Here is a 21,407-nt window from a genome sequence, read left to right as displayed (position 1 = left end):
CCCGGGCCCCGCCGGCCCCGCCGCGTCTGGGGGAAGCGAGAGAGTCGGTGTTCGCTTCGGAGATATAAGGAGAGAGACACACGACCCCAAGCCAGCATCAGCACCCCTCGGCTGCCTCCCGGGTTGGGGGCGGGCCCCGCACACGGTAAGACCTCTTGCTTTCGCTCAGGCTCAAGAGTCAAAGATATAGAAACAGATATATTTAATTTCCTGTTATCTTTCCAAGTCATCAGGCCACCGATGATTTTTGTTCTCTCTTCTTGAAGAATAAATATTTCTTTCCCCATCGGTTCGACCTACTCTCTCCCGCCGCTTAGAAATAAAACTTGGCTGTATCTAGGAGCTGGGAGCGAGAAGGCGCCGACCCCGAGAGCCCGAAGCGCGCGGACCGGGTGCGGTTCGCGGGAGCCGGGCCCATGGGCCGCTAGCGGTCCCCCAGCTCGGGGCCCGGCCTCCCTGAGGCCCCTTCTCCATGTGAGGTGCGGCGGGGCGAGCGGGGCGCGAGAGGAAGAGGAGGACCCACGGGCACCGGGCCGGAAGGCAGCTGGCAGCAGGCCCAGGCGAGTGGGCACCCGCGTTCATGTTCCGCCAGGAGCAGCCGCTGGCCGAGGGCAGCTTCGCGCCCATGGGCTCCCTGCAGCCGGACGCGGGCAACGCGAGCTGGAACGGGACCGAGGCCCCAGGGGGCGGTGCCCGGGCCACCCCCTACTCCCTGCAGGTGACGCTGACGCTGGTGTGCCTGGCTGGCCTGCTCATGCTGTTCACAGTGTTCGGTAACGTGCTTGTCATCATTGCTGTGTTCACAAGCCGCGCGCTCAAGGCGCCCCAGAATCTCTTCCTGGTGTCTCTGGCTTCAGCGGACATCCTGGTGGCCACGCTTGTCATCCCTTTCTCGCTGGCCAACGAGGTCATGGGCTACTGGTACTTCGGCAAGGCGTGGTGTGAGATCTACCTGGCGCTCGACGTGCTCTTCTGCACGTCTTCCATAGTGCACCTGTGCGCCATCAGCCTGGATCGTTACTGGTCCATCACCCAGGCCATAGAGTACAACCTGAAGCGCACGCCACGCCGCATCAAGGCCATCATCGTCACGGTGTGGGTCATCTCGGCCGTCATCTCCTTCCCCCCGCTCATTTCCTTCGAGAAGAAGAGAGGCAGGAGTGGCCAGCCGTCCGCCGAACCGCGCTGTGAGATCAACGACCAGAAGTGGTACGTCATCTCGTCGAGCATCGGCTCCTTCTTCGCGCCCTGCCTGATCATGATCCTGGTCTATGTGCGCATCTATCAGATCGCCAAGCGCCGCACCCGCGTGCCGCCCAGTCGCCGGGGTCCGGATGCCACCGCCGCTGAGCTGCCAGGGGGCGCCGAGCGCAGGCCCAACGGCTTGGGCCCGGAGCGCGGCGGCGTGGGCCCCGTGGGCGCCGAGGTCGAGTCGCTGCAGGTCCAGCTCAATGGTGCCCCGGGGGAGCCCGCGCCCGCAGGGCCGCCGGACGCCGATGCGCTGGACCTAGAGGAGAGCTCCTCGTCTGAGCATGCTGAGCGGCCCCCGGGGTCCCGCAGGTCGGAGCGCGGGCCCCGGGCCAAAGGCAAGGCCCGGGCGAGCCAGGTGAAGCCCGGGGACAGCCTGCCGCGGCGCGGGCAGGGGGCGACGGGGCCGGGGGCACCCGACGGCCGGGCCGGCGGAGGAGCGCTCGTGGCGGGGGCCCCAAGGCGTCGCGCTGGCGTGGGCGGCAGAACCGCGAGAAGCGCTTCACCTTCGTGCTGGCGGTGGTCATCGGCGTGTTCGTGGTGTGCTGGTTCCCCTTCTTCTTCACCTACACGCTCACGGCCATCGGCTGCCCCGTGCCGCCCACGCTCTTCAAGTTCTTCTTCTGGTTCGGCTACTGCAACAGCTCGCTGAACCCGGTCATATACACCATCTTCAATCACGACTTCCGCCGCGCCTTCAAGAAGATCCTCTGCCGGGGGGACAGGAAGCGGATCGTGTGAGTGCGAAGTCCGCGCCCGGAGAACAGACTTGCGCTGACTGCAGGCAGCTGGGATCCAGGGGGCGCGTCTACGTGGTCCTGCCAAACCCCGGGTCCTGCCTGTTCCTAGTTTCTTGGCCCCAGGATGGCTCTGCCGCTTCTTGCGGGCATCTGCGCTCTCCTACCTGAGAAAAGTACTGGCTGGGAGGGCCACACCCCCCACTCCAACCCCCTCATTATTGTTAGGGCAGCTCCTCACTCAGAGCCATCTTCCTGGGTTCTTGGGCAGCCCCAAATCAGTATTGTTTCCTAAAAGTATTTTCACCTCACCTGGGCCCAGCTGTCACAGTCGTTCAGAGCAAGCACGAGAGGCCAGAGGGGATGGAGGGCTCCCAAAGGGTTAACAGATGGGGTGGGGGTGGGGGTTACCCAGCCCCGGCTAATAGCTGTCCCCCTTCCCCAACTCTATTTTTAAACAAATGCTCAGGGCAGCCCTGCTGGCCCTCCCATCCCCCTCCCCCTTGTAAATATACACTATTTTTGATAGTACTTGGGGATGGGGATGGGGATGGGGACCTAAATGTCTCTTGGCTTTTGATGTTTGAATCCTGGCTACTGATGTTTGAATCCTGGAGATGCTCTCCAGGCAGACACATTGTGTCTAGTTCAGGGCAAGCCTCTTTGCAAAGTGAGTCCTTTTCTGGTGTCATTACCCTCTCTGTGTCCTTTTCACCAGCAACTGGTGACTGTCCCTTGGGACTGGACTTGTGTTGAGATTTCCTGAGGGGGAAAAGATTTCTGTCCATTTCCCCACCCCTGTGCCTAACAGCATAATTGCCTTGTCCTATGTAAATATTACAAGGATGGATCAAGACAGAAGTAAATGAACCTTTCTGCCTTGCAGCAGCCCTGTGTATAAAGCCATTATTCTCGGATGCACCCTTTTTCACTCCAGTACTGCACTTTAAAACCTTCTCTTTCCAGTGTCCCCTTCCTCCCTTCCTCTGGGGCCACTGCTTGAAAAATATGTATGTTTCGATCTTAGATGTATGTGCTACCACTCCCTCCTTCAGAGTGCTGACTGTGGGAAATCTTTTACCTGCTGTTTTTAGACACGGAGAAGTGGAAATTATGTGGAAGAAGCAAACCTGATACAATTTGCCCAAAGTAAACAGTTTGAAGAGACAAATGGGCCTGCCCAACTGTACAGTTCCTGCCCCAAGAGCTCTTAAGTATCAAAGTGTTGTCCATTTTTCCTCCCTGTTTTTCTGGTTGAGATCAAGTCATTGATAAACTCCCAAAGTCAAGGGAGAAGGGCGGAGACTTTGTTTACATCCAAGTTGCCCTATGTTTTAGACAGAGACTCTTTAAGGCCTGCGCTCATATTTCACTAAAGAAAAATTAATGTCAGCACATGTTGCTAATGACAGTGGATTTTTTTTAACAAAAAGTTTACAGATCAAATGTGAAATAAATATGAATTAAATGGTCTGTCTGTTATCTGAGTTTTCAAAAGCATTAAGACTCTGGAAACATCTGAATTTATGTATATTTGAAATTAAAAAATACTTATGCATTATAAAACACTTTTAAAAGGCCAAGCAGTAACAAAGCTGCCATTTATCATCTGTTTCTTCTTTGCCAGATGCGATGGTGAGTCTGTTATAAGCTCTGTTTCATTTAATTGTCCCCCAAAGCCTATGAGGGTAGGTACTGTTATGATCCCCATCTAACAGGTGAAAAAAACTGAGTCTCAGAGGGCAAGGGATTTATTCAAGGTTAACCACAGTGGGGGGAGTGTACTGCATGCAGGGTGATCAGGTCTTAGGGTCTGTACTGTTCACCCCAGAGTCTTGCCAGAGTTATATCACTAAGACTTCGCAGAATGCTCCCAGCAGTGGAGTCTCTACACAAGGTGTGCTATATCTCCAGAGCACCGGATATATTCCAAGTGTGCAGGTATACACCCTGAGTGTGTAGATATACACAAAGTGTGTGCATGCTGCAGTGTTTTATGTGTTATTCCTCAAAATGTATCCATCGCCCAAGTGTGGTAGATACACCAATTATGCCATATACTCCAAATGTGTACCAGACCTAACAATGTAATGTATACAACATGTGGTACATAGCCCATAGGACGGGATAGGCTTCCCAGGTGATGCTAGTGGTAGATAACCTGCTTGCCAACGCAGGCGATGCCTGGGACAAGGGTTCAGTCCCTGATTTGGGAAGATCCCCTGGAAGAGGGCATGGCAATCCACTCCAGGAGTCTTGCCTGGAGAATCCCATGGACAGAGGAGCCTGGTGGGCTACAATCCATAGGGTCACAGAGTCAGACACTACTGAAGCAGCTTAGCACGCAAGCATGGTATATGAAGCAATTGTGGTATAAACCTAAACAGAACCACATATTTGATCGGTTGAGTTGTCTCTGGCCAAAGGCTGGGATCCTTCCTGTTGCATTCCTGTAATATTGAGTTCTCTCCCTATGTCTAGGAGGGCTTACAACCCTTGCCCTGTGGTTATGGTGATGGCACTTTGAAGCTGGAAGGGTCTAGAAATCCAGGAATTCAGCCCCTCATCTTCTTAGAGGAAGTGACCTGCTCAGGGTCCTCCAGCTCTGGGTGACCTTCTGTTGAAAGCAACTGGCCAAGAGTGGAATATTAATAGTTCTCATGTGTGTATTATAAAAGGCTGTGCTGGTGAAGGAGAGTCACCGTCCCAGGAGCTGGGTTTGAGGGACAATCCCAAGCCACAGGTCCAAGTCTGGGGGGAGACGGGTTTGTAAGACCAGCCACTTACAACACACATGCAGCCCAGCTCTGGATGCCCCAGAAGCAGATCATCAGTTCGCCTCCAGGTGTTCCCTCTGGGCAGCACCTGCAATATCTCCTTATTAACTTTTTTGGGGTGGGGTTGGGGTGAGGGTGGGCTTCCTTCATAGCTCAGCTGGTAAAGAATCTGCCTGCAATGCAGGAGATCCCAGTTCTATTCCTGGGTTGGGAAGATCCCCTGGAGAAGGAATAGGCTACCCACTCTAGTATTCTTGGGCTTCCCTGGTGGCTCAAGCGATAATCTGCCTGCAATACGGGAGACCTGGGGTTTGATCCCTGAGTTGCGAAGATCCCCTGGAGGAGAGCATGGCAACCCACTCCAGAATTTTGCCTGGAGAATCCCCCATGGACAGAGGAGCCTAGTGGGCTACAGTCCACAAGGTCGCAAAGAGTCGGACATGACTGAGCGACTAAGCACAGCACAGCACAGGGGTTAGGGTAGGTATGCAGGGGTGGGAGGGTGCAGAGCCCTTAGAAGGGATCTGGGCTTTGAGGGGCCTGGAAGAAGGAAGACCATGTTTCTGAGGGGTTTTATTAGAGGTGGGAGGGAGTGTCCTCTAGCATCAGATGCTCTGACTCTGAAGACAGGACAGTGGACAGGCATTTGGCTCCAGCAACCCTTGCCTGGAGCTTCAGAAGCCACAGCCTTTGGCATCAAGGCTGCCCTGTCTGGGGCTGTGCCCTGCTCCCTATCCCCACAGCAGCCTCCTCTCTCCCAGCTTGCTCAAGGCACCCATTGCCCCAAAGGCAAACAGTGGCAGACGATAGGCCAGCCCAACAGGCCCCCAGACTGGGCTGTGTGTCCCAGACACAGGGGCAGATACAAACACTGCTTGATGTTAACTGCTGTCTTCAGGGAAGTGGCCCTGCTCTCTGAGAAAGGGGAAGTGTGGGCACTAGAGCCACAGAGGGCAGGCCCTCCCTGCCCCACCCCAGCAGCAGAGAAGCCCCAGAGATGGATGAGGCCTGGGGAAGGGAGGGGAGAGAGGGCTGGAGCTGAGGCTAGGATGCTGGGGGCAGCACTGTTCACTGCAGAGGCCTCAAGCCGCAGTCCAATAGGTCTGGGGTGGGGGACGGGATTTGAGGATCTCAGTCTAAAGATGAGGAGATAAGCCTGTCAGTCTAGGACTTCCAGTCTATATCTGATCCTGATTACCTGGGTCTGTTTTTGTGGTGAAGTCTTCTATTTTACGTGATTTTGGTTGGGGCACCAAAAGCCACTGGCGTTGGGCTCTGAAGCATGTCTTGCCAGGCTCACTCCCACCCAGTGCCTGGAGTTGGGGGCGGGCAGCCTCCTTTGAGCCTAAGCCCCAAGGGTCTGTCTTTCCTGAAAGTCTCAGTTCAATTTCTTCTCTGCTAAAGGGCTGGAGGAGGGTTTTCCCTGGTGTGTGTGTATTTAGTCACTAAGTCATGTCTGACTCTTTGTGACATCATGGACTATAGCCTACTAGGCTCCTCTGTCCATGGAATTCTCCGCAGCGAGGATACTGGAGTGGGTTGCCATTTCCTTCTCCAGAGGATCTTCCCAGACCAGGATTGAACCCGGGTCTCTGGCATTAGCAGCCCCTTCCTTAGTGACTCAGTGGTAAAGAATCCACCTACCAATGCAAGAGATGTGGGTTCAATCCCTGGGTCAGGAAGCTCCTCTGGAGGAGGAAATGGCTACCCACTCCAGTATTCTTGCTGGAAAAAGTCCATAAACAGAAAAGTTTGGCAGGCTATAGTCCATAGGGTTGCAAAGAATCTGACAACTGAGTGAGCATGTGCGCGCACACACACACACACACACACACACACACACACCTCTGTGCTGTGAGTGTGCAGTGTGGGAGAGATGGCTGTGGCTGGGGGCTCAGGGAGTAAGATGCAGAAGCTCAGAGATGCCAAGACTTAGGCTTAGGGAGGACGGGTGGGAAGGCAACTCTGGTTCTAGCAGCTGAGCCCTGTGGAACAGTGCCAGGCCTATATAACGCCCCAAGGCCTAAGTCAGTCCCCAGATTTTGTGTCTCCAACTTCATCACTGAAGATGTCCTGTCAAATGTCTGTTCCCATTTGGGGACACCTGTCAGGAAGCCCACTTCCCAAACTCAAGCTGAGTGTGTGAATCGGAGAATCACAATCCACACTGGCCTAGCCAAGACTCTGAGAAGACCTAAAGAAAAAGTACCGGTTAAAGATTGTTTTTTCTTTTTGTTTTTTGCTTAGTCGCTCAGTTGTGTCTGACTCTTTGCAACCCCATGGGCTGTAGCCCACCAGGCTCCTCTGTCCGTGGGGATTCTTCAGGCAAGAGTACTGGAGTTGGGTTGCCATGCCCTCTTCCAGGGGATCTTCTCAACCCAGGGATTGAATCCAGGTCTCCTGCACTGCAGGCGGATTCTTTACTGTCTGAGCCACCAGGATGGCTCAGCATCCAGAGTGAGGGCTCAATGTCACCCTCACCTGCAGCCTCTGCCCTGGGCCCTGCCACCCTCCACGGTCGACCTGGAGTCTGGGATGCAGGAAAGGGCGCCTTCCTCAGCAGAGGGCATGCCTGCAAGGGAAGCCCTGTGAAGTCACTGAGATTAATCACAAACACCAGAGTCTGTCTTGAAAATAGCATCGATCTCTTTGATTACCAGAAGTCCTGGGGTTTAGAGTCAAGCAAAAAAAAGAAACAGGGCCTGTTGGAAAAAGCCTGGACTAGGCATCAGGAGGCCTGGATTCTAGTGCTGTGGTGTGACCTTGGGTAAAAGCTTTTCTGAGCCCCCATGACTTCATTTATAAAATGAAAATGGTTGGTCTGGATCCCTGCTATTTAAAACTGTGTTTCATTGTACTTATATAACTATAAAAATTAATCTCAATCTCTATCTCCCATCTATCCTCAGCCTCTCTGTCTATCCAACCACATCATCTATTAATAGCTGATGAAATGCTGGTTCAGTGACCTTTAATAGGTACCTTTTCGAGACTTCCTTGGGGGTTCAGCGGTTAAGGCTCCACGCTTCCAACGCAAGTGGCAAGATTTTGATTCCTGGTCAGGGAACTAAGATCCCATGTGCAGTGTGGCCAGAAAGAAAGCAAAAACAAAAAACAATCTTTAACAGGTACTTTTTCTTTAGGTCTTCTTAGTCTTAATTATGCCAGTGTGGATTGCGATTCTCCGAGAGGAGATGATATGGTGTGTTAGGTTTCCAAAACTCCCTGGACTGCAGAATTTCATTTTTTTTTACGGAGCATCTCAGTGAATGGTGTTTGCAGAAATACTTGTTGGATCTTGCTGGGCCGAGGGGTCTCACCAGACTTTTCTGTTGATGGGTTTTAAGTGTCTGCTCTCTCCTGTCCTTGCCTTAGATGTGAAGCGTCCCCCCACCCCAAACCCCAGGCTGCAGTCCCTCTCCCCTACCAGGCAGTGGAGCTGAGCCAGAGGAGGAGGCTGGGAGGAGGGGTGGACTGTTCTGGAGAGGTGGCACTGGTTCTTTGCAGTTTCCTTAGCAGCTGCTGTCCCGTGGAAGGGGAGTCTGACCCCAGGGAGCTCAGGAGGGTGTGGAAGGCCAGTTGGGAGTGGCCTGTCAGGTTCTTTCAGTTCCGCTCAAGGGCAGGAACTTGGCCCTCTTTGAAATTTGCATCTGAGAAAAACAAGATGGTTAGCTGAGAAGGTAAGTGATGAGGGATTAAGAGCGTACTCTTAGTACAAGGCGCATCAGGGTTAAAGCACCAAGGGGCAGTGACACCCTGGAGCTGCCAGGGGTCAGAGGACTGAGGGGAGAGGGCTGTAACTCAAATATTAGAGTTGCAGTTTGCAGGGAGGGTGTCTGGAAGATGCCTTTGGTCAGGGTCACTGTAGCCAGTGGGCATGGAGAGAGCCTGGGGGATAACACCTCAACCAGCCACCGGCCTGGGCTCAGAGCAGGAGGGCAACGGCAGAGGTGGTAGGCACGGGGTAGGCGGGCAACATCCAGCACAGAACCCGCCGCTTGAGAAAGGCTGAGCGATGCCAGTCTGGGGGAGACAGGCTGGCGGGAGGCCAGCACCTCGTTTCTTCAGCGTGTCTGTGGCCAGCTCTGTGGGCCGCTGGGCAGACCTCGTGGGTAGGAGGGTGTATGTTGGGCTTGTTATGAGCAGATCAGACTGGGCACACACACCGACACACAGACCCACACACCTGCCATCTGGCCCATCCGGTGAGAGAGAGCCCCAGGCACCCTTTGACCAAAGCTCTCTAGACTGGCCTCATGCCTGTGAGGTCCAGCTTAGACAGCCGAGAAGCAGACACTGGGCTGTCTGGCAGTGATGACCAGCAGACTGGGGCCTCGGTGGGGAGGGGTGGGCACTGGCCCAGGTCAGTGACCCCATCTGTGCCCTGGGTACACTGGGGACACGGCTGCTCCTTACCCAGCACCTGAGGGCACCCCTTGGCCTTCCTGCTCACAGATACACACCTTCAGGATGCTTTTTCATGCCATTAGCCCCAGAGGAAGCTTCCCCGGTGGCTCCGAGGTAAAGACTCTGTCTGCCCATGTAGAAGACACAGGTTCAATCCCTGGGTCGGGAAGATCCCCGGAAAGAGAAAACAGCAACCCACTCCAGTATTGTTGTCTGGAGAAGTCCATGGACGGAGGAGCCCGGCAGGCTATAGTCCATGGGGTCGCAGAGTCGGACACGACTTCGTGACTAAGCAACAACAAATGATGAACCTCAGCGGAGGCCTGAGAGTTTAATGCACGACAGATTCCTTTCTCCATCCGTTCATTCACTCAACAACGACTTTTTGGAGCTGTTCCCAAGCTAATATCACTGATAGCGTTCCATTCGTGCTTGGTGCTGGGGATAGAATGGTAAGATAATCAGGATCTTGACCTTGCAGAGCTTCTTCTTTTGAGGGGGAGACAGATATTAAGTGGGTACAGGGGAGTGGTAAGCAGGTTGACAAAAGTGGGAGACAGGGGCTCACTGAGGGGGAACCTGGCCTGGGCTAAGGTGTCAGGGGAGGGGCTTAGAGGAGTGACCGCTGGGTGAGGACAGAGGGATGGGCAGGTAGGTCTGGCAAAGGGGCTGGGGGTGAGAGAGGAGCGCCATTTGTTCTGGTCACTAAATGAAGTCCACCCTGCTTGGACCGTATGTCCTGAGAGACTGACAGAAGGGCGAAGAGGCTGGAGACGGTTGGGACCAGGCCACACAGCCATTTGGAAAGATTCATCTCGAGGGCAATGCAGAGCCACTGGAGGGATTTGGAGCGGAGGATGAAAGTGATCAGAGGGTTTTTGTTTGGAACAATATTCTGGCTGCTGAGTGGGGACTGATGGGGTGAGGCATCTCAGGAGCAGTAGCGAAGAGATGATAGGAGCTTGGAAAGTCCAGGGCCCCTGCATCCCCTGAGGTTACCCAAAGGCAGTGCCAGACTTGGTGCAGACCCAGACACTGGGATTTCAGAGAAGTCTTTGCTGGCAAAATACTGTACACCACCGCCCCACCCTCTGTGGATTTCCATCTCTAGAGGGTGAGTCCCAGGCTCAGAGCTTCCTGTTTCTGGTTACATGAAACCATCTTGAAGGGTTAATTCAACCCTAACCTAACCCTAACCCTAATTGAGTCTATCTCGGTGGGCTGTAGATCTGGTCATGTGACTTGGTCTGACTCCCTGCATGATTTGAACCTCAGCAGCCTTATCTCTGGGGCTTCCCAAGTGGCACTAGTGGTAAAGAACCTGCCTGCCAATGCAGGAGACATGAGAGAGGCAGGTTTGATCCCTGGGTCAGGAAGATCCGCTGGAGGAGGAGGGCATGGCAACCCACTCCAGTATTCTTGCCTGGAGAATCCCATGGACAGAGGAGCTTAGTTGGCTACAGTCGATAGGCTCGCAAAGAGTCAGGACTGAGCGACTGCATGCACACACACGCCTTATCTTTACCACAATCAGGGAGGATTAGAGGAGGCCATGAGAATAGAGGTCTGTGTGTCCCCTGAGCCCCTCAAAGGCTTGTTGGCAATGTGAGATCATGAGAGTTGGAGGCCCTCAGCACCCCGTGGATTCTGCTTGGGACCAGGAGATTTGATAATCCAGGAATATGGGACTCGCCCCCCTTATTCCTGCACTAGGCTTAACCAGGCCCCTCCAGGGGAAAAGCCCTCTGTTTGCAAGTTCAGGAAACCTGTAACTTGGCACACCTGTCTACTCTGCCTGCCATGAGGCACTTTCAGCTGCAGACTCACGGTGCCTGTGCACCCCTCCCTCTGACACTTCATACCTGATCGTTTGCTTGAAATCTAGTCCCTACGCTTTCAACATGTGCTTATTATTTGCCATTGACTTGTCTCTCCCAGAAGTTCCCAGAGAACGAGTTTGGGTCTTGGAGAGGATGGCTGGGATTTCTGAGAAGGACACTTTAAGACTTGGGAGTCAGAAGATCTGATTATAATCCTGGTTCCAGCACCTCCCCTTGATTTTAACCTTCAACAGATGACCAACCTCATTTTCCCCACCTGTAACTTGGAGATGATGGTTGCTAGCATTTTAGTCAATTGCCCAGGCCAGTGCTCACGTAGGGCTGAGACAAATGTGTGTGTGCTAAATTGCTTCAGTCATGTCTGGCTCTTTGCAACCCTATGGACTGTAACCCACCAGGCTCCTCTGTCCAGGGGATTCTCCAGGCAAGAATACTAGAGTGGGTTGTCATGCCCTCTTGCAGGGGATCTTCCTGACCCAGGGACTGAGCCCTTGTCTCTTATGTCTTCTACATTGACAAGTGGGTTCTTTACCACTAGCACCACCTGGGAAGCCCCTAGAAACCAATACTGCCAGTCTTTTCTGCTCCAGCTTGGAAGCTGCTCTAAGCTGAGTCGGGCTGGGCTGGCTGGTTTGGATGGTGCCAGCATCATGGCTTCTGAACTGCTGTTTTAGGGAGATTTGTGATGGTAATTTGACGTGTCAGTCTCTTAGCTTTCTCTCTTTCCAGCTGGATGAAAGCAAGGCCTTGTGTTCTTTATTAGAGCCAGAGGGTAGGACTGGACAAACTTCAAGACCCAGACCAGATCCATAGTGACCACGATGGTTTCTCCTGAAGCAGCCCTGAAACCGAAGTCTCCTGGTGGCCAGGTTAGTGCTCCTTCCTGCCTTGCTGCACCCCAGGCTGGTTTACTGTGTTCTGATGATAGCACTCTGTCCTTGTCTCCATGACTTTGCTTCTCCTACAAGTGGAAAACCACACCATCCTTCCCCGGCTGCCTAGCAAAATCACATCTAAACATTAAAGCCAAGCTACACCCCAGGACTCTTTAACGTTAGTGATGGGAGGAACCTGGGATTTGACAACAGTTATTTCAGGGCTTAAACCTCGGGTCTGACTCCTTTTTGACATCCTTCCCTGTTCGTGAAGGTGGCCAGTAGGGGTGTGTGGGGAGGGTACCATGCTGCCAATCAGAGGGGCTGCTCCTGGGCTTGCCCTCAGCCCAGCCCATCCTCCAAGGCTCTGAGGGAGCATCTTTCTACCACTCTTTCTTCTTGCTCAAATGGCTTGGGTCCAAAGACTGGTGTCTTCACCAACTCTACTGTACCCACTTCATGGGGGAACTTTTGTCAGAAGAGTTTCAGACATAAACCAAGAGGAAAGCATGAGAAATGTGGATATTTTGCTTTTGGAATGATCTCTCCCCTTTCAGCATCCCCTCGCCTAAAGTTCTCCCAACCTCTCCAGCACCTGGATAAGGGGCTTGGACACTGGTGTTAGACATGGAGTTACATGGTGGCTCCATCTCTGGCTGTCTATATAAATTTGGACATGTTTCATTTTCCAGAACCTCACAGGTTTTTACCCTCTGAAAAATGGGTAAAATATTACCTTTCCCCACAATGTCATGGCCTGGCTATCATTTCATTTCTACATGTTTATCATGTTTTATATGTTTGAGAGTTTAAGTTCCAAAGAGGGAGGAGCTATGTTATCTGCTGAGTCTTTGGCACCTGAAACCCCTAGTAGGTACCAGTAAGCATTTGTCAGATACAGTGAGTGAATGATGTGTGATGTGATGGAGGACACAGAGGGCAGTACTGTATCTCTCTCTATTAATATTATCTATCTTCTATCTATTATCTACCCACCTACCTACCTACCAATTGGCCAAAAGGTTCATTGGGGTTTTTCCATAACATCTTACAAAAAACCCCAAATGAACTTTTTGGCCAACCCAATATCCATCTATCTGTCTGTCTGTCTGTCTATCCATTTGTCTTAATATATCTATATACTTCTCATTTGGCAGTGGGATGAGTGCTTGGGAATATGGAAAAGGGTTTCAGCTTTTAAACCCAGAGAGATGGTGTATGAGTCAAGGTTCTCCGGACACAGAACTGGTACGATGTTTGTATGTGTGTGTCTCTGTATCTATGAATTTACCTATATATCTGCCTATCTATGGGTTTCCTTGGTAGCTCAACTGGTAAAGAATCCACCTGCAATGTAGGAGATACCGGTTCGATTTGTGGGTCAGGAAGATCCCCTGGAGAAGGGATAGGCTACGTATTCCAGTATTCTTAGTCTTCCCTGGTGGCTCAGATGGTAAAGAATCCGCCTGCAATGCGGGAGACCTGGGTTTGATCCCTGGGTTGGGACAGTCCCCTGGAGGAGGGCATGGCAACCCACTCCAACCTATGGAGAATCCCATGGACAGAGGAGCCTGGCAGGCTATGGAGCATGGGGTGGCAAAGAGTCAGACATGACTGAAGTGACTAAGCACAGTACAGCTGCCTATCTATGGAGATTAATTTAGAGAACTGACTCACACAATTGTGGAAGCTGGCAAGGTTAATATCTATAGGGTAGGCTGGAGGCCCATCGAAGAGCTGCAGTTTACAGGTAGTCTGCCGGCCAAGTACCCTCTTGCTTGGGGGAGGTCAGTCTTTTTCCCTTAAGGCTCTAGCAGACGGGTGAGACCCACCCACATTATGGATGGCAGGCTGCTTTACTCAAAGTCTACTGATTTAAATGTTAATCTTATCTTTAAAAAAATACAAACACCTTTTCAGAGACATCTTGGATAATGTTGAATCAGATATCTGGGTACTGTGGCCTAGCCATTTCATTCTGCAAATATATATGTGTGTGTGTGTGTATATATAACCATTACATGCGAGGTTGCTCAGTTGTGTCCGACTATTTGCAACCCCATGGACTGTAGGCCATCAGGATCCTCTGCCCATGGGGATTCTCCACGCAAGAATACTGGAGTGGGTTGCCATGCTCTCCTCCAGGGGATTTTCTCAACTCAGGGATCGAACCCAGGTTTCCCTCATTGCAGGCGGATTCTTTACTGCCTGAACCACTAGGGAAGCCCAAGAATACTGGAGTGGGTAGCCTATCCCTTCTTCGGGGGTCTTCCCAACCAAGGAATCGAACCGGGGTCTCCTTCATTGCATGTGGATTCTTTACTAGCTGAGCTACCAGGGAAGCCTAGCTACCCATTTTAGACAGGTTAAAACAGAATGGTGATCTAGACGTTTGTCTGTACTCAGGACAGTGGAGTTAGTGGGGGTAGGTTTTCCTGCCCCAGCTTTTAGCCCAAACACAAAAGGTGGTCTCGGCTCATTAAGACTGGCCCTGACCTGGCAGGGAAGGACCAGAAAATGCTCAGAACTGATCAACTCACATGGTTCAGTGCTTCCCAATCACATCCCAATGGTCTTTTGTGTGTGCAGCAGAGACACCAGCCTTTGCTTTGCTCTCTGGGTGACTCAGCTGCTCCCTGCCACTCTCCATGGAGACTGCGAGAGGAAGCCTCAAAGTCAGGGTCACGCTGGGCCCACATTAGTAGCCGCTCTGGGTTCTCTGTCATGCAGTCTGCACCTGGCAGGATCTGGGCCTCCCTACCATCACACTTGCTCACCCACAAGCAGCTCTGGCTGTGCTCACTGTTCACAGTTTGGTCCTGAACCACTCACTGCAGCTCACTTGCCTATGCCCTCGTCTAACTGCTGGCTGTCCTGGCAGCCACCGTGGTCACTGACTCTCAATTCATTTTGTTTCGGTTTGGGCACATGCTGTTGTCCTCTGGGTCTGGCTTCTCTTGTTGATACTTGCTCAGTGACAGTGATGCCTGCTCTCTGTCCCAGAAACACGTGCAGAATGTCTTGGGCATACCTCCCTGACCCAGTCCCTGGGGCCTTACTAGGGTGCTGACAGGGGTGACTCACTCTCTGCAGGGCTCATGTACACGGCTGAACCTGGGCAGTTCCCATGGTGGGGGACTGAAGGGTGTAGGACCATGGGAGCAAGGTGGAGAGAGGCAGGAGATGTAGGGTACCTTTTGTGAGACTCCAAGTCTGAGCTCTTCCTGGGGTCAGACCATTTGTGTGACCTTCTGCACATCACTGTCGTTGCCCTTGTCCCTTCACATTGCTGTGACATGGACTACGACGCCACAGACTGAGTGGTTTGTAAACAACAAAAACTTATTTCTCATAGACCTGGAGGCCAGAGGGCCCAAGATCCAGGGGCCAACGTGGTTGGGTGAGGACCCTCTTCTGGGCTTAAGGCTTGTATCTTCCTGGGGCAGAAGGGACAAGAGAACTCTTCAGGGTCCTTTTTAGAGAAACACTAATGCCATTCATTAGAGCTCTGCTCTCATGCCCTGAGCACCTCCCAAATGCCCCACCTCTTAATATCATCATATTGGGGGTTAGAATTTGAACATACAAATTTTGAGTGGATGCAAACATTCAGAACACGGTAGTCATGGTCCCACCTCTGAACCCATCAGAGACAGAAGTCTTTTGCTAGTATTGTTGGGACCGGCTGAGTTCACTTATCACCTGGGTTCACTGTGGTAGATGGCAGAGTCTGAGAGGGATGGAATCTTGGTGACATCAGTTTAGCCCTCAATCCAGATGAATATGAAGTAAGATCTTCCTCCAGACTTAAAAAAAATTTTCATAAGCAATTAAATTCCCTTGCTTTTATTTAAGCCAATCTCAACTGGGTTTTCTGTCACCTGCCACCAAGAAAATCCTAATGGAGCCAGCCCTGTGACCTTTGGGTCAAAGTCACTTCATCAATATTCTCAAAGGCTACGTGATTTTTTTAAAGAAACTTTATTGGAGGATAATTGCTTTACAATATCGTGCTGGTTTCTGCCATGCAACAACATGAATCAGCCACAGAAATACATGTGTCTCCTCCCTCTTGAACTTCCCTCCCATCCCCCCGCTCTAGGTGGTCACGGAGCACTGGGCTGAGCTCCCTGTGTCACACAGCAAATTCACATGGGCTCTCTATTTTGCATATGGTAATATGTATGTTTCCTGCTGCTCTCTCAGTTCGCCCAACCCTCTCCTTCCCCCACTGTGTCCACAAGTATGTTCTCTATGTCTGCATCTTCGAAGGCTGCCTGACTTTGAAGGGCATTTAGTTGTTTTGCTTCTTTAATTGGGCATCACTTGGTCCTTGTGTTAGGATCAGCTATCTAATCCAATTCTTTGAAACTCTGCATTCAGATGCTTATATCATTCTTTGGAAGGAATGATGCTAAAGCTGAAACTCCAGTACTTTGGCCACCTCATGCAAAGAGTTGACTCATTAGAAAAGACTCTGATGCTGGGAGGGATTGGGGGCAGGAGGAGAAGGGGACGACAGGATGAGATGGCTGGATGGCATCACTGACTCGATGGACATGAGTCTGGGTGAACTCCAGGAGTTGGTGATGGACAGGGAGGCCTGGCGTGCTGCAATTCATGGGGTCTCAAAGAGTCAGACAGGACTGAGCGACTGAACGGAACCGATCTAATCCAAACTGCGTTGATAACATTGCTTTTGGTTTTCAATAGCCTTAATCAGTTCTTTGAACTTGTCTGAAAGTTGGAAACCCATAACCCACTTGTTGTTTGTTGTTTTATGGGAGCACTTATTGTTTTATGGGGACCAACAGGTTGAATGTATAAGATGAGTTGGTACAGCTCCTTGGATGAGTGGAGAGGAACTTTCAATCATCCATTGATTCCTGGAATTCTTCTATGCTGTGGGTAGGAGGTGGAAGATTCCTGGTCATCTGGGCTCCCAGGATCCAGCTTATTCTTCATGTGTTGCTAAAAGAGGACAGAGCAGTTGTTCTCATAACAGTTCCCTGGCTGAGCAAATGCTGCAACCCAGTCATCAGCACTGAAGGCAACTGAGTTCATGACCTACATCCTGACTGTTTCTAAAGGGAGCTGTAGCCACCCAGTGATTTATTTCATGGGTAAGCCTTCCAGGAAAAGGATTTCGAAGTTGTTGGAATGCGTGTATATTTTTGTGTGTTGAGTTTTGGGGATATTCTTCTTTGATCTAGTTGGCAAAATGAAACGATATGAGCTGAGAGCATGGGCCGTTTGGGTTTCCAACTTTCTGCCCTTACGTTCTGCCTCTTTTCACATTTTTGTAGATGATCAGCCTTCAAAACTGTGCAACGGTGATTGGGCATGAATCCTGTAAGTGCCAATAATGTGTGAAGGTGAGTCCAGTGAAAAATGAGGAAGCCTTGTGGTCAAGAGCATCTGTGGTCTGCAGACCCGTGTTCCCTACACGCTGATTCCAGAGGGAGTGGAGTGTCTGGGAACCACAGTTCTCTCACCTTTCCTAGATAACCTGGAGTCTCATCAACTCTTAAAATTCCTCCATGTTTTCTTCTCATTTAGAATCTTTTTCTAAATGTTGCTTCCACCAGGTACAGGGATGAATTCTGGATATTTGTTTTGCCCTGTTATTTGGTTTCATAGGGGGTGGGTCTCTGAGCCTTTTCTTTCTCTCAAACTAGCCTGAAACCACTGGGCAGGCTTAAGAGTATGCTTCAGTTGTCTGCAAATCCACCTCTCCTTCTCCCCCGACCAGCATCTATCGTAGCACCCGGCATGTCGAGGGTGTTTAGTGTGGCCTTTTGGTCCTGGGCCTTTGCTCTCTGGGGGGTGGGAGTGGCCACTGAATGTGAAGGAAGAGTCTGAGGGCAGAAGTTGGGTGTGGAGGGGAGTAGCCAGAAGAGGGAGGAAGTAGTGGCCAGTGAGAGGAAGGCTAAATGCCTGCTCTGTGTTCCAGTCTGTGTTCAGTGCCCCAGGGCTGCATTGCGCCTCGAAAGAGTCAGCCTGGATTCGTGGCTTGAGGTGGAAGCCAAAGTGACTGCAGCCACTTATACGAGGTGGACTGACCTGCTGCTCTGGTGCCCTTCCCTGGGCACCCAGCCCTGCTGGGTGGTCTCTGTCCTGACCCAGGACCTGTGATTGACATGAAGGGGTGGAAGCCAAAGAGCTGTGGACAAATGGTTTGCCTTGGCCCCGCTTGCTCAGAGAGCATGGAACACATCTGGAGGGGGTCCTGCTGCTCTCCGTCTGCAGTCTTACCCTAAGGATCTCATGGATGAAGGAATCTGGAAGGTACCAGCCCTGTTCTCAAAGCTGTGTGTGCTGTGCTTGGTCGCTCAGTGTGTCCAACTCTTTGCAGCCCCATGGACTATAGCCCAGCAGGCTCCTCTGTCCGTGGGAATTCTCCATGCAAGAAAACTGGAGTGGTTGCCATGTCTTCCTTTAAGGGATCTTCCCAACTCAGGCATGGAACCTGGGTCTCCTGCATTGCAGGTGGATTCTTTACCATCTGAGCCACCAGGGAAGTCTGTTCTCAAAATGGCTGCATTCAAATGGGCCTTCATTCCTATTATCTCAGTCCCATGGTGACCACTGTATCCACCCTGGGAGCCACCCCTCACCCTCTGCCCTTGCACATTGGCTCCATGCAAAGTTCCCTGGAGGAACAGGCTTACCCCTCCCCCTCCAACCTGAGATGGCATGGGGGTCTCTGGGATGCTGGATCCCAGACTCATCTGTGTACACACGTGTGTGTGTATGTCTGTGTGTAAGGAGGGAGAGAGACTGATCTAAGCCTGGACAGGGACAGAGGGCAGAGACAAGTGGAAATTCACAGGCGGGACTTGCTCTCTCTCTGCTTCCCTGGTCCTCAGCCCCCTGGAAGGTGACTGTCCTGGCTCGAGGAAGCTGGGCTGGGAGTGAGGTATAGAGAGTGCTGGCACTTGTGGGACCCCCCATGCTCTGCAGGTGGGCAGTGAGCTTCAGGGAGAGGAAACCGAGGAACAGTGGCCCCTCCCTGGTTTCCAGTGTGTGGACAAGAATGGGCATCTGGGTCCAGCTCTGAGCCGAGCCGAGCCCCTGGGGCCATGTGGAGGCCGACCCTTCTACTTACTCCTCTGTGGCTTGGACGCATCACCTCCCTTTTCACTGCCTCAGTTTCCCCATCTGTAAAATAGGTATCCTAACACCACCCTCACAGGTAGGTCAGATGAGACCATGGAGGAAGCAGTGCTTTGCAAGCTTTAATGTTCCTGCTGTAGTGGTGAGGGACAGGGAAGACCCCAGAGTATGGGAACCTCACATTGCAGTGCTCTGGGTCTGCAAAAAGATGGGAGGGACAGGAGAGGCTGCTCTGGGGAAGGCAGTCTGGTCCTCACAAGAGTCTTGGATCTCTGTCCTTTTGTCCCAGGGCACGAGAAACCAGGAACTCCACGTGGCTTTGGGGTGGTAACGGTAGGTGTCTGAAGTGGACGAAAAGACAGGCAGAGGGACCACTTCCCTCATTGCCTCTGGTCCATCCAATCACTTGCCACTCCTCTCAGAGCAGGTGCCTTTGCTGTCTGCAGCAGCAGCTATGGGGGCCCTTGGACCTCCCAGCATAATCTTTTTACGGAGGTGGTGTTTGGGGACTCAGGAAGAAAAGCAGCTCTCTGGCATTGTCTTGGTCTTGGCTGCCCCTAAAAATACGATGTGATGCGGCTAATGAGAAAGCACAACAGGGCTGGCTCGGCATGACCTAATATAGCCTGGCATTCGAGCCCGAACCAGGAAAGAAACGGGGACTGTAATTGAAAACACAGCATGTCTCTCCGATAGGGCAGCAGGGTGCTTGCGGTGATCTCCATGGCAGGGCAGCCTGTGCGGGTCTGAGCAGAGGCCCAGGGGGCTCTCCTGGAGCTCCTGGTGTGGTGGGGTGGGGGCCCAGCTGAGACCACCCTGCAGCCTCTTGCCAGCATCAGGTTGATGAGCCCAATAAGCTCTTGTGGGGAGGAGTAGAGGGCTCAGTGCGAACTGGGGTTGTCATGAATCCCATCTCCCCAAGACTCTGGAGAGTGGCATGGACCAGGCTTCCCGGCTGTCAGGGCTGTGGTCACCTGGCTAGACTGGATTGGCCGTACGTTGAGTCTGTAAGAGAATCTACCCCACCCTCCTGTCTCAAGCAATGAACTGATGCCAACCTGTGGAAACCTGGTAGTGGCAACTCGGAAGTCTTGTTCCTCCTCTGCCTCCTTCCTGCATAGATGGGGTCCCATGGGTCAGCCGTGGGGCCAAAGGGCCCAGAGGCTGCTCTGTGCTGACATGTGACTTGGGTCTGGGGAGGGGAGGAGCCAGAACCAAGAGGGAGAACCAAAGCTGTGAGCAACCATCTCATCCCTGTGTGTCTGAGACTTTCCTGGCCTTGGCATGCAAGTCCTGAATCCCAGGGAATCCCTCGGTCCCGGGAAAGCCAGAATGGTTGGTTTCCCTACTGCATACCCCTGCTCCCCTAAACCAGTTTGTTGTGGGACCGCAGCGTGCTCTCTGGACTGGAGTCCCAGGAGACCCACCCCAGGTCACAGGGCTGTCAGCTGACAGAGTGGGGACTTGAGTCCAGGCCTTCTGACCGAAAGTTCAAGGCTCTGTGCCGCCCTGCCTGTATTTCTCATGTCATCCATGAGCTCTCTCTAGTGTTCTTGGCCAAGGCCTTTCCCCAGGATGGAAGTGGTGGTGATAGAGCAGAAAAGGGGGAGAGGAGAGGCTTCCCAGGATTTAAGTTCAGGTTGCCTACTGAACGTTCAAACTTCTTCTGTTTTTGCAGGAGGGCAGGTGGTGATCAAACACATTATTTGCATCCATACTTCCTTCCCCACTGTAATAGGCCCCTGGCCTCTAAACAGTCACTAGGGAAATGGGGGGGCCCAACAGGGTTAGAGGGGGACACTGAGAAACCAGGGGAGTTAAAGGCTCTGGGCTATGAGACTTCAAGAGGAGAAGACTCAATCTCTGCCCCCAAGAATCTGATGATCTGGTTAGAAAAATGCAGCAGGCTGGCCTGTGGCTGCCTTGCTGTGGTGCCACCCAGCTATACACACACACACTCACGCACACACATAAACACTCATTCTGGGGAACAATAGATAAAGGACACAGCTTACGGAGATTGTATTACTCTCACTTCCCTTAAAGAATTTATGAGTTCAAATATTTATTGAATATTTGTTCTTAAACATGTTGTTCCCTCTGTCTGGAACACACTCTTTTTCTCCCTCCTCCTCTATCTCGGCTCCATCCCTGCAGCCCAATTCCATCCATTCTTCTGGCCTCAGCTTAATACATCATATTTATTGAACACTTAGTAGGAAGCGCTTTGCACTGAATAACTCATTTAGTCCCAATGAAAACGGTGCGAAGCTATTATACCCAGTTCACAGGCCAGGAAACTGAGTGGTTCACTGACTGCCTGAGGACACGTGGATCTCAGCTGTTAGCCTGGGGTACAGACTGGTTTGTGTTTTCCCTGGAACAAAGGCTTTTCCAATCCCCCCC

The 21,407-nt window shown here is 52.1% G+C and overlaps 1 protein-coding gene and 1 long non-coding RNA gene across 9 annotated transcripts in view; both read left to right on the top strand.

Moving 5' to 3' along the window:
- The first annotated feature begins 6 nt into the window (after positions 1-6).
- On the top strand, positions 7-3,458 carry ADRA2A (adrenoceptor alpha 2A). Its single transcript, XM_010859353.1, is given in 2 exon segments — positions 7-1,685; positions 1,688-3,458. Coding segments are annotated over 2 exon segments (1,407 nt in total). The 5' UTR covers positions 7-580; the 3' UTR covers positions 1,990-3,458.
- A 4,926-nt stretch (positions 3,459-8,384) lies between these two features.
- Positions 8,385-21,407, top strand: part of LOC105002618 — an 18,277-nt gene continuing 5,254 nt past the window's right edge. For 2 of the 8 annotated variants that reach the window (XR_826999.1, XR_826995.1), the window contains exons 1-3: positions 11,546-11,879; positions 16,798-17,008; positions 17,192-18,173. This is a non-coding gene — a long non-coding RNA (uncharacterized LOC105002618). Of the gene's footprint in view, positions 8,443-11,545; positions 11,880-16,797; positions 17,009-17,191; positions 18,174-21,407 lie in introns of those variants that run through there. The other 6 variants (XR_826998.1, XR_826997.1, XR_827000.1 and 3 more) reach the window with 6 other exon arrangements.

This window comes from Bison bison, unplaced genomic scaffold (genome assembly GCF_000754665.1).
Source record: "Bison bison bison isolate TAMUID 2011002044 unplaced genomic scaffold, Bison_UMD1.0 scf7180017864456, whole genome shotgun sequence".
Lineage (NCBI taxonomy): Eukaryota > Metazoa > Chordata > Mammalia > Artiodactyla > Bovidae > Bison > Bison bison.
The sequence above is the reverse complement of the archived record's forward strand: the minus strand, read 5'-3'. Positions and strand labels throughout refer to the sequence as shown.